This window comes from Diorhabda sublineata, chromosome 4, assembly GCF_026230105.1.
Source record: "Diorhabda sublineata isolate icDioSubl1.1 chromosome 4, icDioSubl1.1, whole genome shotgun sequence".
NCBI classification, from domain to species: domain Eukaryota; kingdom Metazoa; phylum Arthropoda; class Insecta; order Coleoptera; family Chrysomelidae; genus Diorhabda; species Diorhabda sublineata.
Genome location: NC_079477.1, coordinates 26,300,002 through 26,314,369, shown reverse-complemented (window position 1 = coordinate 26,314,369; position 14,368 = coordinate 26,300,002). Strand labels below are relative to the sequence as shown.

General features: G+C 28.6%; 1 protein-coding gene across 1 annotated transcript; it reads right to left on the bottom strand.

Moving 5' to 3' along the window:
• Window positions 1-225: 225 nt before the first annotated feature.
• On the bottom strand, window positions 226-14,102 carry LOC130443164 (putative fatty acyl-CoA reductase CG8306). The gene is made up of 8 exons (XM_056777664.1): window positions 13,675-14,102; window positions 11,253-11,490; window positions 10,806-11,078; window positions 10,554-10,752; window positions 8,596-8,778; window positions 1,775-2,024; window positions 551-808; window positions 226-495 (listed from the first exon to the last, which is right to left on the bottom strand). Coding segments are annotated over exons 1-8 (1,542 nt in total). The 5' UTR covers window positions 13,677-14,102; the 3' UTR covers window positions 226-356.
• Window positions 14,103-14,368: the final 266 nt, after the last annotated feature.

Genomic DNA, 14,368 nt, shown 5'->3' with positions numbered 1-14,368 from the left:
GCCGTAAAGAAGTGATATCTAAAGGAAAGTGTTAATTATAAGTGTTTGTATTATTGTGATTAGTGTAATAAAATTTTTAAGTGTGAAATGAATTTGTACAATTTTATCCACGACCTTTTTTTAACTGAGAAATATCACAATATTGCTTACAATCACCGCACCAGTTCATTGCAAGTATTTTTTTGCTCCTAATGTCTCTAATTCACCAGAATAAATAAAACAAAAGTAATTAAATACATATATTTATAAAATATGATAATGATACATTAATTTAAAAATGTTAACAAAATACTCAGATCTCTTACAACGAAATAGTTTTTGATAAAATACTGTGTTAATAAAAGCAGATTTAAAATCTACAATAGCTGAAACAAAAAATAAATAACGGGAACAATAATTACTGAGGAGTACATGGATTTTCCAATTATACAAGCAAATATGTACCAAATGAAAGAAATCACCAAAACTTGCCAAAAGATGTGTAGTACAAATAACCTAAAAAATAAAATATACTAAATTTATTTTCATAGTATGGTAAAATTTTACTTACAATTTATCCTTAGTCCTGGCATCATCCAAAGTTTTCTTAGGATCCTTATTCAAATAAATCCTTGCCCCCAATGTCAAATCAACAAAGTACTCATCCCATTTTAGATCACTCAAATCCAAATTGAAATGCCTTTTATCATCTTCCGTTAGCCATTTTTGTAACTCACTAGTTTTTTCAGCAGTAAATCTCCATTCGGTAAATATAAACTTTTCCAACATTCCCAAAGAGTTGTTGACATTTCTATGTAGCTTCATCAAACTAGAAAATTAATTAAATGAACAATTTATAGACTCAATACGGATTTCCAAAAAAACTAACAAAAATAATGGGAAGAAACAGAAACAAATGAATAGGAAGTAAGAATATGAACCCATGTGAAGGTGATCATACAGGGTATCCCATAAAAATAAAACAATGTACATAAGAATTTTTTAATGTGTGGGATAAGAGGAATTAATTTTCAAAAATCACTACATCCAAATGTGCTTCATATCGTTTTAAAAATTTCTATCATTACATAGTGAGTGAGCTTTATAATGTTTAATATTTTTTGTCAGATATTTTCTATTGACCGCGGGTTTGTTTCTCTTCTTCAGTAAATCACTTTGTTAGGCCAAAGTTGACAGACACAGTGGTGTTAGAAGTATGAGCAGTTGTGCCATCCTGTTGAAATCAGATCCTGTTATTGAAGTCTGGAAAATTCTACAACTCTGGTCGAAAAAATTCTTAGTTCATTGCCACATACCATTTCCAATAACAGTAACCACCCGACTATGTTAATTCTTAAAAAATAAGGGCCTATGGTGTCATGCCCTGACATAGCCGTCCAAACTGTGACTTTAAGGTATTGTAAGACTTTTAATGTTTGTGTTGAGGGAAAATTTTGCCTGTTAATATGAGCGTTGATGTGTAAGTGAACCTCATCAGAGAATAACAAGTTGTTAAATGAAGTAATTCATTTCACAAAAATTAGTGTACTGGTAGAGTCAGCACCTTTTAATGAATGTACTGAATTTTGCATGGATTAATCTTATCTCTCTTTAAAATCCACCGTAACGTTGATCTAGGTGTTTAATGCTCTGAAACCTTACGAGAAGACTGGGTGATGTGAAGTAGCCGTTTGCATTTTATTCGAAATTTCAATTTATGTCTGTATAAGAGTAGCAATCAAATACAAAGCTGCCCTAAGAAATATCCCATTATATTTGAAAATTGAATACTTACATTGGTCGACCTCCGGTTAATCTAGTGACAGTATCCAGAATAATGGCCGGAAATAGGTGGACAAAAAGTGCTGAAATTCTATACCATGTAATTGATGGCAAAAACTTTAAACGTGGATACCAAACGGCACTTTTCAAAGGATATTTATGGAGATAATCAGAAATTCCATTCTCCACCGCTGCCCAACGGAATGGTTGTCTCGTACTAGATGTTGCATGGTATATTTCTACTTTGGTCGACTTCACCTGACCTAAAAATATAATTTTAATTTATAGTCCATGCTACAAAGGTAAAAATAAGGTATCACCTCCGATTTCCACGAACCTGCATCGATTTACATGAAAATTTGGAATTAAGTTTTACTTACCCTTACCTTCAAAATCTACCTTATGCCGATATATGCTTATCACTCATAGGAGTGAAAACTACCCCTTATTACAAAAAATTAATACAACTGTAAATATAAGCATTTAATGAGTAGAAAAATACTTTTAAGGTTTAAATAAAAGTTTTTCATTGCTTCAATATAGAATTTATAATTTTTCAACCCCCTGATTGATGTATTTAATCCCTTATAAAGCACCCCCGTTAAATATAAAATTAAAAAAAATATTATTTTATTACTTTGTGGTAGCTCACTTATATTAAAATGATTCTTTTTTTGTTTGTGTTCAACTCAAATATTTATAGACCTCTTTATTCTTTTTGATGATTTATCTATTTCAAATGGACAACTTTTCAACTGTTTGGACATTTTTTATCTCTTTTAACTTGAATATTATGTATTTAAAATTTTCAACCACTATACGATGGTTTGTCTCGCGCATCTCATGTACATACTTTTACTTGTACTTCAAAATTTAAAAAAAATTATATAGTTTTTTAGGTCATTTTCAATCAAATTTGTCGTAGATTTATAGGGAATTTAATAACCTATAAGTTTATAAACGTTTTAAATTTCTTTAGCCCTTTATTTTTCAAAGCGTTCGAAGTTACAAAAAGGAAGATATTTGTTAAAAAAAATATTTTTATGTATATTCTATAGTTTTTGAGAAATTTTCAAAAATTTCGAAAACGATTTTTCGACTTTAAACATAAATTGTTCCAAAGTATGTATTTTAAATAATTCAAACTTCCAGAAATTATTTTTAGTACATAAAGTGAATAATCATTCATTGGATTAGATTTTTATTGAGGTTTTTTTTTCTATAGAAAAAATATAAATCGATTTTATTTCGACCATAACTTTCTTAGTTTTTATGTTAGAGACTTCTACTAACGCTCATTTTAAAAATGTGTAAAAGTACTTTGAAAAAGATCATATGAAATTACTTTGAAAAGTTGCCCGTTTTTCTGTTACTCGACGTTGAATTTTAAAAAATTTTCGTTCGATAAAAATATTCAACCTTCAATAAAACAACTCGGTTTGTATTATGCCCAAAGTGAATAAAAAAAAATCGATCTCTTTGTTTTTTATAAGCTTCATTTTTGTTTCTCACACTTTTTTTTGATAAAATCAAGTTTTGGGTTATTCATGAAAAATCGATTTGAAACGTGTTTTTTTCAAGAAAAAAAAAAGAAACAGCTTTCAATCGCGCATAACTAAAAAGCTATTTATTTAAAAAAAAAAACATTTTCAAGATGAAAATTTTTGCTGCCTAGTCGGGGTAGACCTCACCCCTAAGGCAAAAGCACACATCGGCGTACAGTAGATTTTGCTTTTTGATGTATTCCCTACATATTGTCAAAATTTAATTAAAATATCGATGCAGGTTCATGGAAATCGGAGGTGAAAATTGTGGACTTAAAATTATTACCATCCACATCTAAATCCGATTCTGTATAAATGTGACGAGAAAATATCTTATGTCAATTTGGGTAATTTTATGAATAATCTCTCGAAGTAAATCATTAAAAACAACCTTTAATTTGAATGAAATTTGACAAAATATGTGTCACGCTGACGTGTGTCAAAATTACAGTTAACAATGCTCGCTACCAAAATCTGCAAAATAGCAGAAATAATAATTTGTGCTCTCATACTTCTATTCCTATCAATGGATAGAAATTTAACATTTGGCATGTTTTGGAAAGGAAACAGTTATGCTGAAATCCTATTTTTACTCGCCTTATTCGGCTTCGTAATCAGTTTTCACATGTTATTTTCCAAATGTATCCCATGGATTATACTATTTATATTGCTAATAGGAGTGGGTATTGTGGGATCCATTAAATTGAGCGGATATTTTTTTATAGCTGCTTTATTAGCCATCATCGCTGGTATCATATATGGGGTAGATACTGTCTTCACTTGGCTGAGTTGTATGAGGAGAAGAAGGGTCGTTAAAACTAAAGTTTGCAATGTAGTACATGAGTCTCGAAGAATTATTAACGATTCGGGGGATGTAACTCGCGTAGCTTGTGTACCAAGAATAAGTAAACCGAAGACTTGTGAACACATTTGTGAACCGCAGATAATTAGACATGAACCGCAGATAATTAGACATGAACCGCAGATAATTAGACAAGAACCTGAATATATACCAGATACACATTTTTGTCTTTGTACGTCTAGAGATTCGGATTCGAATTACAGTATAACGCTGGCGTGATGAGTAATCAAGCGAGATTTTCATTTAAATGAAAAATTAGAATTCATAAAATATGACTATATCCTGAATACGTACTGTTCAAAAACACTGTAAATAAGCCTATGTATATATGATAGATAAATAAATCTTCCTTTAATAACTCTGAAAATAGATAACGATGTTTATTTCCAATAAATTTGCATAAACATAGTGATGATTCATAAATTCATTTATACGTGAAATCATTGGGAAACGATAATTGTCTTGTTCTAATAATCACACATTTAAAAATAACACGGAAAGACAATAATGTTGAACTTACAAATGTTTTGAACACCTACCACTGATTATTCTATTAGAAATTGCTTTCTTCGATGACCTACACGTAACATATTTTCCAAACACAAGCCGCAGGCACTAATTGAATAATATTCAGACTCTCTACAACTTCAATTAAATCACTAATAATGAATGTTAATGGGAATCAAATAAGAAGTTGTCAATAAAGGGCGATTCATAAACTTGTCTTTCGAAACAAATTCATAAACTTTTGTCATTCTTTTTGAGGTATGTACTTCTTTTTATTGTGGAAAATAACGAAGAGAAAACAAGCAAAACCAAAAAACCACCATAAACAAACAGACAGAAAGAGAAATAACCTCAATACCACTTTATAACTTCATACGTCAAAATAACGTGACAAACACAAACGGATGTGATTGGCTCTTTTTAATTGCTTCGAAAGTTGCCACGAACGACCGATACGGGATAAAATAAAATTCGTTTAAGTTGAAAGTCACCGATCGGCAAACGGCAACTATGAATGGTTTTAACGCCGATTCAAAAATTTGACTATACGTTTTGTCGTTATCGTTCGCAGGTGACGTTTGACGTCTAATAACCCTATTCATAACCTTGACGTTTCTGCCGTTAACCTAAACATTTTGTTATTCTTTTTGACGTGTATACTGCTTTTTGTTTTCGTGATATTTTTGTATTTTTGTTTGCAATCTGGTATTTATGGACGATATTATGAAAAGTAACGAAAAGAAAACAAGCAAAACCAAAAAACCATCATAAACAAAGAGAAAGGGCAATTACCCCAAGATCACGCACGACAAACGCATACGAATGTGATTAGCTCTTTTCCATTGCTACGAACGGCCGATGAGAAAAGATAAAATTCGTTAATGTTGAACGTCACAAACAAACCCAAAAGACCACCATAAACAAACAAATAGAAAGACCCCCAACATCATGCTCTAATGTCATACGTCAAAAACACGTGACAAACGCAAACGGATGTGATTGGCTTTTTTCTATTGCAACATAAAATTCATTTATGTTGAAAGTCACCATCGACAGACCGATCGGCAAACGGCAACTGTGAATGGTTTTAATGCCGATTCATAAGCTTAACTTTCCGTTTGCCATTGCCGTTTATGTTGAAAGTCACCAACGTCAGACGGAGACGTAAAACGGCAACTATGAATTGTCTTTTGCACTTCAATGTTTTTGATTTAGTAACTGCAAAGTTTATGAATCGGCTTTAAACGTTAAAATATTTCAAATTTTTAGGTTATGTTCTATGCCTCAAAGGGTTGCACACAATCTCATTTCGAAAACTAGTTGCATTTGTGAACATTGGGTGAATTTTTAATTTTTGAATAATTAATTTCAGGCAAATTTATATGAAAATGCCTTAACATTGTTGTGTTATGAATTGTTCATGGTGTGCTGATCGCTAGATTCTATCGTTTTTCCGATTTTCTGCTGTTTTCACCATCAGAGGAGAGCTTTTCAATGCACTATCGGAAATCAGAAGACGTACTTCGATTAAAGCTCTGAAAGTGGGGCCTTTGAAGGAAAAAAAATGTTGAAAACATTTTGTAATAGGTAAGGATCTTTCAAGAGAAAAAGCATACTTCAGTTTTAAATAGAAATTGAACAACAAACATCTAAGTTTACTACTAATTGTGAAACATTTCCTCAAGACACCCGAATAAGTGATTTTAACCAAAATTTACACTGTTTAATCGTATAGCGCGTGATTGAAATGTGATGTTAATCACTTTAATAAATATTTATATATTTAGATACAACGTGTAGCATTATGACCCATATAAATTTATCAAGAGATGACAGACATAGGATTTGGTAAATATATAAATAATGCAGTCATTTACCTCAAGCGCTGTAGTGAACAATGCAATATTTAGTTATACACTCTTCAGCAAAATTAATATAAACTTTCAAATATTAAGTCAAAAAGGTTTTAATTTTCCTGTGTGAGAAGAATTTTTCAAAAATTTTTGATAGATGGCGGTATCTACGCCGTTTGCATTTATACTTGAATCTATAGCTCTCAAGTTCCTTATTTTATCAACATTTCGATTTAAAGGAAAGGGGGAGATTTAATTTTATTTTTTTCAAAAAATAAAACTGATATAAATCATAGCACATATTCATTCTTATCTTCAAAGCATAATATCTTGTAAAGGTAAAATAGTTTGTTATACTATATATTTACAGTACTACAAGCCTCTAGGCCCTTGACTTATTTTTCTTTTCTAATCGGTCTTCAACTGTTCTTCTCCACAGATTGCGATTCTATACTTTTGCGTTCCAATTCGGTTCTACCACTCTAATATCCTTCAAAAGTGTATCCAATCATTTTTTTTATTTGGTTCGCCCCTTCTTAAATAACCATTTTTAAAAATCTATTTTCCGGCAACCTTTTAGCATGCCCCAACCATCTTACTCTTTGAGCTTTTCATGCATCTATTATTAATGGTATTAATGGACCTTTACGTTGACAATTTGTCATTAATTTTGATAAAAATTTATATATATATATATATATATATATATATATATATATATATATATATATATATATATATATATATATATTGACAAATAGTAATCCATATTGCTAAATAATAATATGCATTCACAATTATTATCAGATATTAATAGCTATTCAAATATATTGATATATGTTGACAAATGGTAATTAATTTTGATAAAAATTAATAGATATTGACAACTAATAATCCATATTGTTAGATACTGATAAATATTGACAGGTATTGATAGCTATTTACAATTATAGTAATATATATTGATGGATATTCAGATATATTGATATATATATTGACAAATGGCAATTAGTTTTGATGAAAATTGATACATATTGACAAATAGTAATCCATATTGTTAGATATTAATAAATATTAACAGATATTGATAGCTATTTATAATTATAGTAATAGATATTGATGGATATTCAGATATATTGATATATATTGACAAATGGCAATTAGTTTTGATAAAAATTTATTTATATTGACAAATGGTAATTCATATTGTTAGATATTAATAAAAATCTACAGATATTGATAGTTATTTATAATTATATTTGACAGATAGCAACAGATATTGAAGAGCTATTGAGATTTTTTTTATTTATGTTGACCGATACCAATAAATATTGATAGATATTGACAGATCGTAATTAATATTAATAGATATTTATAATTTACACTTATTATTGACATATAGTAATAGTTATTGGTAGCTATTCAGACATATTGATATATGTTTATAGATAGTGATCAATTTTGATAAATACTGATAGATAGTAATAAATATTATTAAATACTGACATATTCTTATCAAAATTGTTAGATACTGACACATTGATAGATATTGGCAGAACTGATAGTCAGTGACGTACATTAATGAATATGAACAGATAATAAGAGATATTATAGGATATTTAGTGGAATCTAGATATATTTATAAAAAATTGACAAACATTGAAAAATACCAATAGATAATAAAGCAGCAAAAGGTATCATCATTCTTAAGAGGATAACTTTATCTCAAGTATAAATATTGAAAGTTCTTCCATTAAAAGTCTAAACCAAATAACAAATTACAAGATTTTTTGCTAACGATTGTACTTAATATATAATTATCATATATTTTGTTAAATTATAATGTAGTAGAGCTATTTTTCCATAACAAATTAGTGATATTGAAAAATAACATTAAAAATTTTGATACTTATAAAAATTATCATTTTATGGTCATTATAAACGAATTAATATTATAAATGTGATGAAACTGTTTAGTTATTACAATGACAGATAAAGTGCTAAGATTTCATAACAAAAACAAACAATTTATTATATGTAGTAATAAAATAGTAATAGGCTGACTCACCCGCATGGAAACCAGCAACAAGAAGAGTATTAACAACTATATCGATTGGTATGTAATCGTAGATCAAATCAACTGCAACTGGTAATCTTCTTATCACTCCTTTTGCTGCACCCATTAGAAATCCTTGAGGACCGTTCTTACTAATCGTCCATCCCGGAGAAGGTTCTTTCCAACTACCAATTACTAAAAATATATATTTTTATATATATATATATATATATATATATATATATATATATATATATATATATATATATCAAAGCATCAGGGATTATTTTTTTATATCAATACGTAGTTTTTTATTATGGCCTAACCAAATATATGGTACTGTTCAAGCAAAGGGTAGAGGGTAGATTCAAGAAGAGAGTTATACAAATAATTTATCACTTGTTCCTTCATTACAAATTATTAAGTTCTGTTTTAGTCAAGATGTATTCAGAATAGTTAGTAAGTAGTATTTTTTTCTCAAAAATAATGGAACCTTATCTGATTCCCTACCTTGGGACACATCAAAATCGAACTATGGTTCTAGACAAACCTTGGACTCCTTCAATTCACATATAGGATATCGACTAGCTAATTATGTCTAGATGCAGTGAAGAGAGCAAACAGAATCGTGAAGCTCCAAATCAATATTGAAGTTAGGGACAAATCACTTCAAAATCCAACTATGCTTCTAGGCAAACCTTGGACTCCTTCTATTCATATACTAGCTTTGCCCCAAGATTCTAGGAATTAAACATGTTTGGGACATGTTAAAAGGTTAAGAAATTTACATAGTCCTCCTTAATTTCTGGTGATTATTTGACATTAGATAGTAGTAGTAGCATAGGATGAGAAACTCTAGGTGGATGTTGATCAGCTAGATGCATTAGGTAAAGTGAACGGAATAGAAGCTTTAACCCATTGTTGACCATATTAACCAGTTATTTAGTAGAATATTAAGTAAATAAAATAAGTTTAAGAGTGTCTTTTTATGTCGCGGAGTATATGTCATATTTGTTGATAATTTTATACTAAAAAATCAATATCAGCTAAATCTAGTTTCACAAGAACCCTGGTATGTATAACGAATGGTCCTTATAACTAACAAAAAAAATTATACTGGATATTTGAGAAGTATTACTTATATGAAATGTTCTCTAGTAAGAATCACTAAACAAGGACACTAAGATCATATGAGAAAATTGAGCAATTTGAACACATGATGTTTTTTTGTAGGTCCAATTTCTGGTTGTTCTTTGACATTAGATTGAAGTAGCATGGAATGAGATACCCCAAGAGGATATTGATCAGCTAAAATTTAAATAAAATGAAGTGTAAATCCATTATCGAAGTTAAGTACAAGACACTTCAATATCCGATTACTCTCCTAGACAAATCTAGGAATCCTTCGATTCAAATAACACCTTTGCCCTTAAATTCCCGAAATTGAACAAGTTCTTGAAAAAGCAGAAATTTGTTAGAAACGCCAAATAAGAAAACTGAAAATTCTGACTTTGTGATGTTTTTTATAAAAAAAGAATAATAATTATATTTTTATCAATAAACAATAAAAATTTTAGGAAATTTTCTTAAAGTTGAAATATTTCATGAAACTAATGATACCATATTAAATAAACAAGTTTTTGGGATTGGAATTTATTAGATTCTAATTGAATATGATAATTACTGTTAAACTGGAAATAATGACCAAACTCCAATAATTAAGTAATTTCAACTAACTTCAGCTAATTAAAATTATTTTTAAATGGTTAATAACTATATATATATATATATATATATATATATATATATATATATATAGTTATTAACCATTTAAAAATAATTATATATATATATATATATATATATATATATATATATATATATATATATATATATATATATATATATATATATATATATATACTAATGAGTAGATAAAAAGAAATTGTAGATAAAATTATATTACTCACTCATGCTTGGTCGAACGATAACACAAGGAAATAAATTTTCGCATTTCTGTATTTCATGCTCGGCCATATGTTTTGTTATTGTATACGTATTTGGATGATTTCCCAATAATTTGGGCGTTTCTTCTTCCAACTCTTGGGGGCTGAGTTTCTCAATTGTAGCTATTAGTTCATCTGCATCTCTTGGAAGGGGATAGATAACCTTTCAATTGAAGCATATTAAGATTTGGTTTATAGATATTTTTTTTACAATACCTCATCTGCATCCAGTCTATATGAATTTACATATGCACTGCTGACTTGTACCAATACGGCCAAATGCCTACATTCTTTTGCTAATTCGGTAATACGTCTAGTACCCAATAAATTTATATTAACTGTAGTTTTTAGCGTATCACCAAAGTCTAAAGTAGCGGCAGAATGAAATATAACATCGATATTTTCCGTAAGGAGTTGCCGGTCTGATGCTGATAATCCCAAATTTTCTTGTCCGACATCACCTTCAACAGCACGTACTTTGGAAAATACCTTAAATAAAATACGTTTATCCACTATTTACATTAATCTGCTTCTACTGCTATTCAACCAACTTTTTAAGAGACAAATTAGAAAACCGTAAATACTGAAGTTAAAATGGAGAAATAAAAAGATGTACTGCAATTATCTAAATGAGGTTAGAATTAAATAGAAACTTTTACGTACCTGTTCAACGCTTTTTTCTTCAAACAGAGTTTCAAAAACAGAATTCTTTTTTATTTCTTCCAATCTTTCAGAAATTTCTTTCCCTTTTTTTGGTCTTACTAATAAATAGATGTCTCCGTGTTCGGGAATACTACGTAAAATTTTTTCTAAGAGACTCACACCAACAAATCCAGTAGCGCCGGTAATAAAAATATTTTTGTTTTTATAAAAACCTGTAACACCTATTTCCGAAGAAGCCCTGCAATAAATACTAATATGTGTAAAGGAATCGCGTATTTAAATTAGCCAAGTTATTTCCAAAAGCAAGAAAAACTGAAGATCTGACAACAATGTAAATATAACCATATTGCGAAAACTTTATTAGAAGAAAACAATCCCTTTTTTATTATTTATATATATATATATATATATATAAAAATAAATATGTAAATAAATTCAACGCTTTCAACGTAAATATTCCATAGTGATGCTATTTCAAATTATTCCAGTGGTTTCGAAATATTTATTTATACTTCAGTGTCATATTTTATAAAATTCAATGTTGAAATCTAATCTGCTGTAATATAACTTGTTATATACGGTGTGGATTGTTATGTTTAATATGTACAAATATTCTAAATTTTGGGCAATTATACATTTTGATTGTGAAGTTTCTTAAATTACTAATTATATTACATGGAGGAAACGAACCTCTATTATTAAATAATTATATGAGATTTTTTTTTATTATAATAACATTAAAGGTTATAATCTATCCGATACGGATTATGAAATAAAAAAAATAAATTATGGATTTATTACTAAAGCTTAGTTTATGCAGCCAAAATTAAAAACTAACAAATTAAATTACTTGTTGAAAGAAATGGTACTTGTAGTTCGTGCAGAAAGTTAAAAATAAACTAAGAGTTCGCCAATTTTTAACTACTTCGTTTAATTCCTTAATTTGTGAGGTTATGAGTATAGAATACGTCAATTCGGTCTGTATTGTATTGTTTTGTTTACAACATTCTTGTTCTTTGGTTATGAAAATGTTATTCGCGTTATTGCGCCACTTTCCGCCGTGGTGTTTTATTTTTAATACTGATATCGACAAAATAAGAAAAAGCAATATCTGAAAGTCAGCAATACTACTTTGTCCCGTATTTTACTTTCACGAGTGATAAATTAGAAAAAATTAAATGAAAAGTTACATAAAATATATTTTTCCCGCTCTTGTTTTTCGGGAGGGGGGAGGATATATTGTGCCGAATTTAACAGCAAGGATCTGGCAACCTTGGTGTCAGGAGCTTTCCACATTTGTATAACAAAAAGGACCTATACAGAGAATTTCTACTGGTTACCAGTAATTTAAAATTATCCTTAATTTACTACAGAAACCAAAAAATTAACAAGAAAGTTTAGTTTAATGTTAATTCTAATTTAGTTATAATTTTAGCTGCATAAACCAAGCTTAAATAACCTTTTTGAATCTATAAATTCCAAGAAAAATGAAGTGTACGAACAAATATTCGAATATATATTATTTGTAATATCGACTCAATATATTATATACAAATGCAAATATGTTCAAGTAGTAATAACAGTAATAATAACGTCATAAATAGACGCCATGCTATTTCGTACGGAATATACCTACTAGCACATTGTTTTGATTTTTCCTTCATCTATCAAAATTAACTTATTTTTTTTTACTAAGATGCCATTTATTTAAATAATTAGTAGTGCAAAATATTTAACAAATTTTCATTTATATATTGCCGGCGAAATAGTCATTATTTGACATACATTTGTCTATTTAAGATGGCGTCGGATTACCACCGGTCAGTATTTGCATACTGATATTTAATGATATATTATGCATTATTCATCCAAATTTTTTATCGAAAGACTTATTTACGCCAAGGAATAATGCATCCATCAAAGTACGAAAAAATGCATGCACACTGAAAAGACTTTTAATATCAATGCCCTCGTAATTAGATCAAGCATTGAATAACGAGTATTTCCTTCTAGTGCACTTAGGTATAATCTTAACGGTACTTTAAAATACTTTTTATACTACAATTTTCCTGTATTCTTATTAATTAAATCATGAAAATCTATAAAATTAACAATATGTGAAGTAGGTAAATGAAAAATTTATTCTTGAATAAAAATTATAAATCTGAAATATATAAAAAATTATTTAGTGACAAATGAGGACCAGTATTGCGTAAAATTAATTCGTTTGTAAACAGTACTAAGTAGGCACCAGTGCAATTAAAATATTGTTGTATTGGTATAAGCGTCATTTAAAACCATGATTATTCCACTGATATTTGTTTTATAATCCTCAAAGGTAATAACAGGATTTTTACTCAAGAAACTAACCACCGAGTAATATATATTTGTATCAAACAATTATAAAACTAATCGTACTCACATATTTCTCAAATTCACACGTACAAAAACTCCAGGTGAACTACTCTCTTGATAACTAATTAAACTATGTATTATTAAGTACAGTCTAACTTAACGACTATTAACAATTCTAAGCACGTAAAAAATACAAAAACAAAAGCAAGTTTAATTTTTCAAGTTCCCCTACTCCTTATATTTCAAACTGGTTAGAGGTTAATACAGATGGTGGAAAATTACAGGCGTAATTTTCAATGCATTTATATTCGATAATATATTTACGAGCAATATTAATTAGATATCGTTTAATTCCCTAACAAATAAATTGTTTTATAACGTATAGAAAAATATTAGATCTAATAAAATAAAGTACGTAAATAAAAAAATTAAATTTTTATAAAAAAAAAACTCTAGTACACATATGACAATTGACAATTAACCTAATTTCTATATAACTTTAGTCATAAACAGCATTGATGTTGTCAAGTTTATCTGCATGTGGATAAATTATAATTTTTATTTATTGATGATTATCCCTACATTTCAATTCGAAATTAGGTTTTTATGAAGAATCCTTTGAGAAAATTAGATTACGCATTTTATTTTTATTCAGAACTTTGAATCCAAAACATTTTAAGAGTATTTTATAAGAGAATTTGTTAATATATAACACGTTCAATGTGATCAATATTTTCTGAAAATGACCATTTTCAGTATTG

What these genes read in the sequence shown, in the direction of transcription:
- LOC130443164 (XM_056777664.1), bottom strand. An exon ending in AAGAAAAAAGCGTTGAACAG is followed by an intron (nt 11,079 to 11,252) that starts GTACGTAAAAGT and finishes ATTTTATTTAAG; the next exon opens with GTATTTTCCAAAGTACGTGC. An exon ending in GCCAGGACTAAGGATAAATT is followed by an intron (nt 496 to 550) that starts GTAAGTAAAATT and finishes TTTATTTTTTAG; the next exon opens with GTTATTTGTACTACACATCT.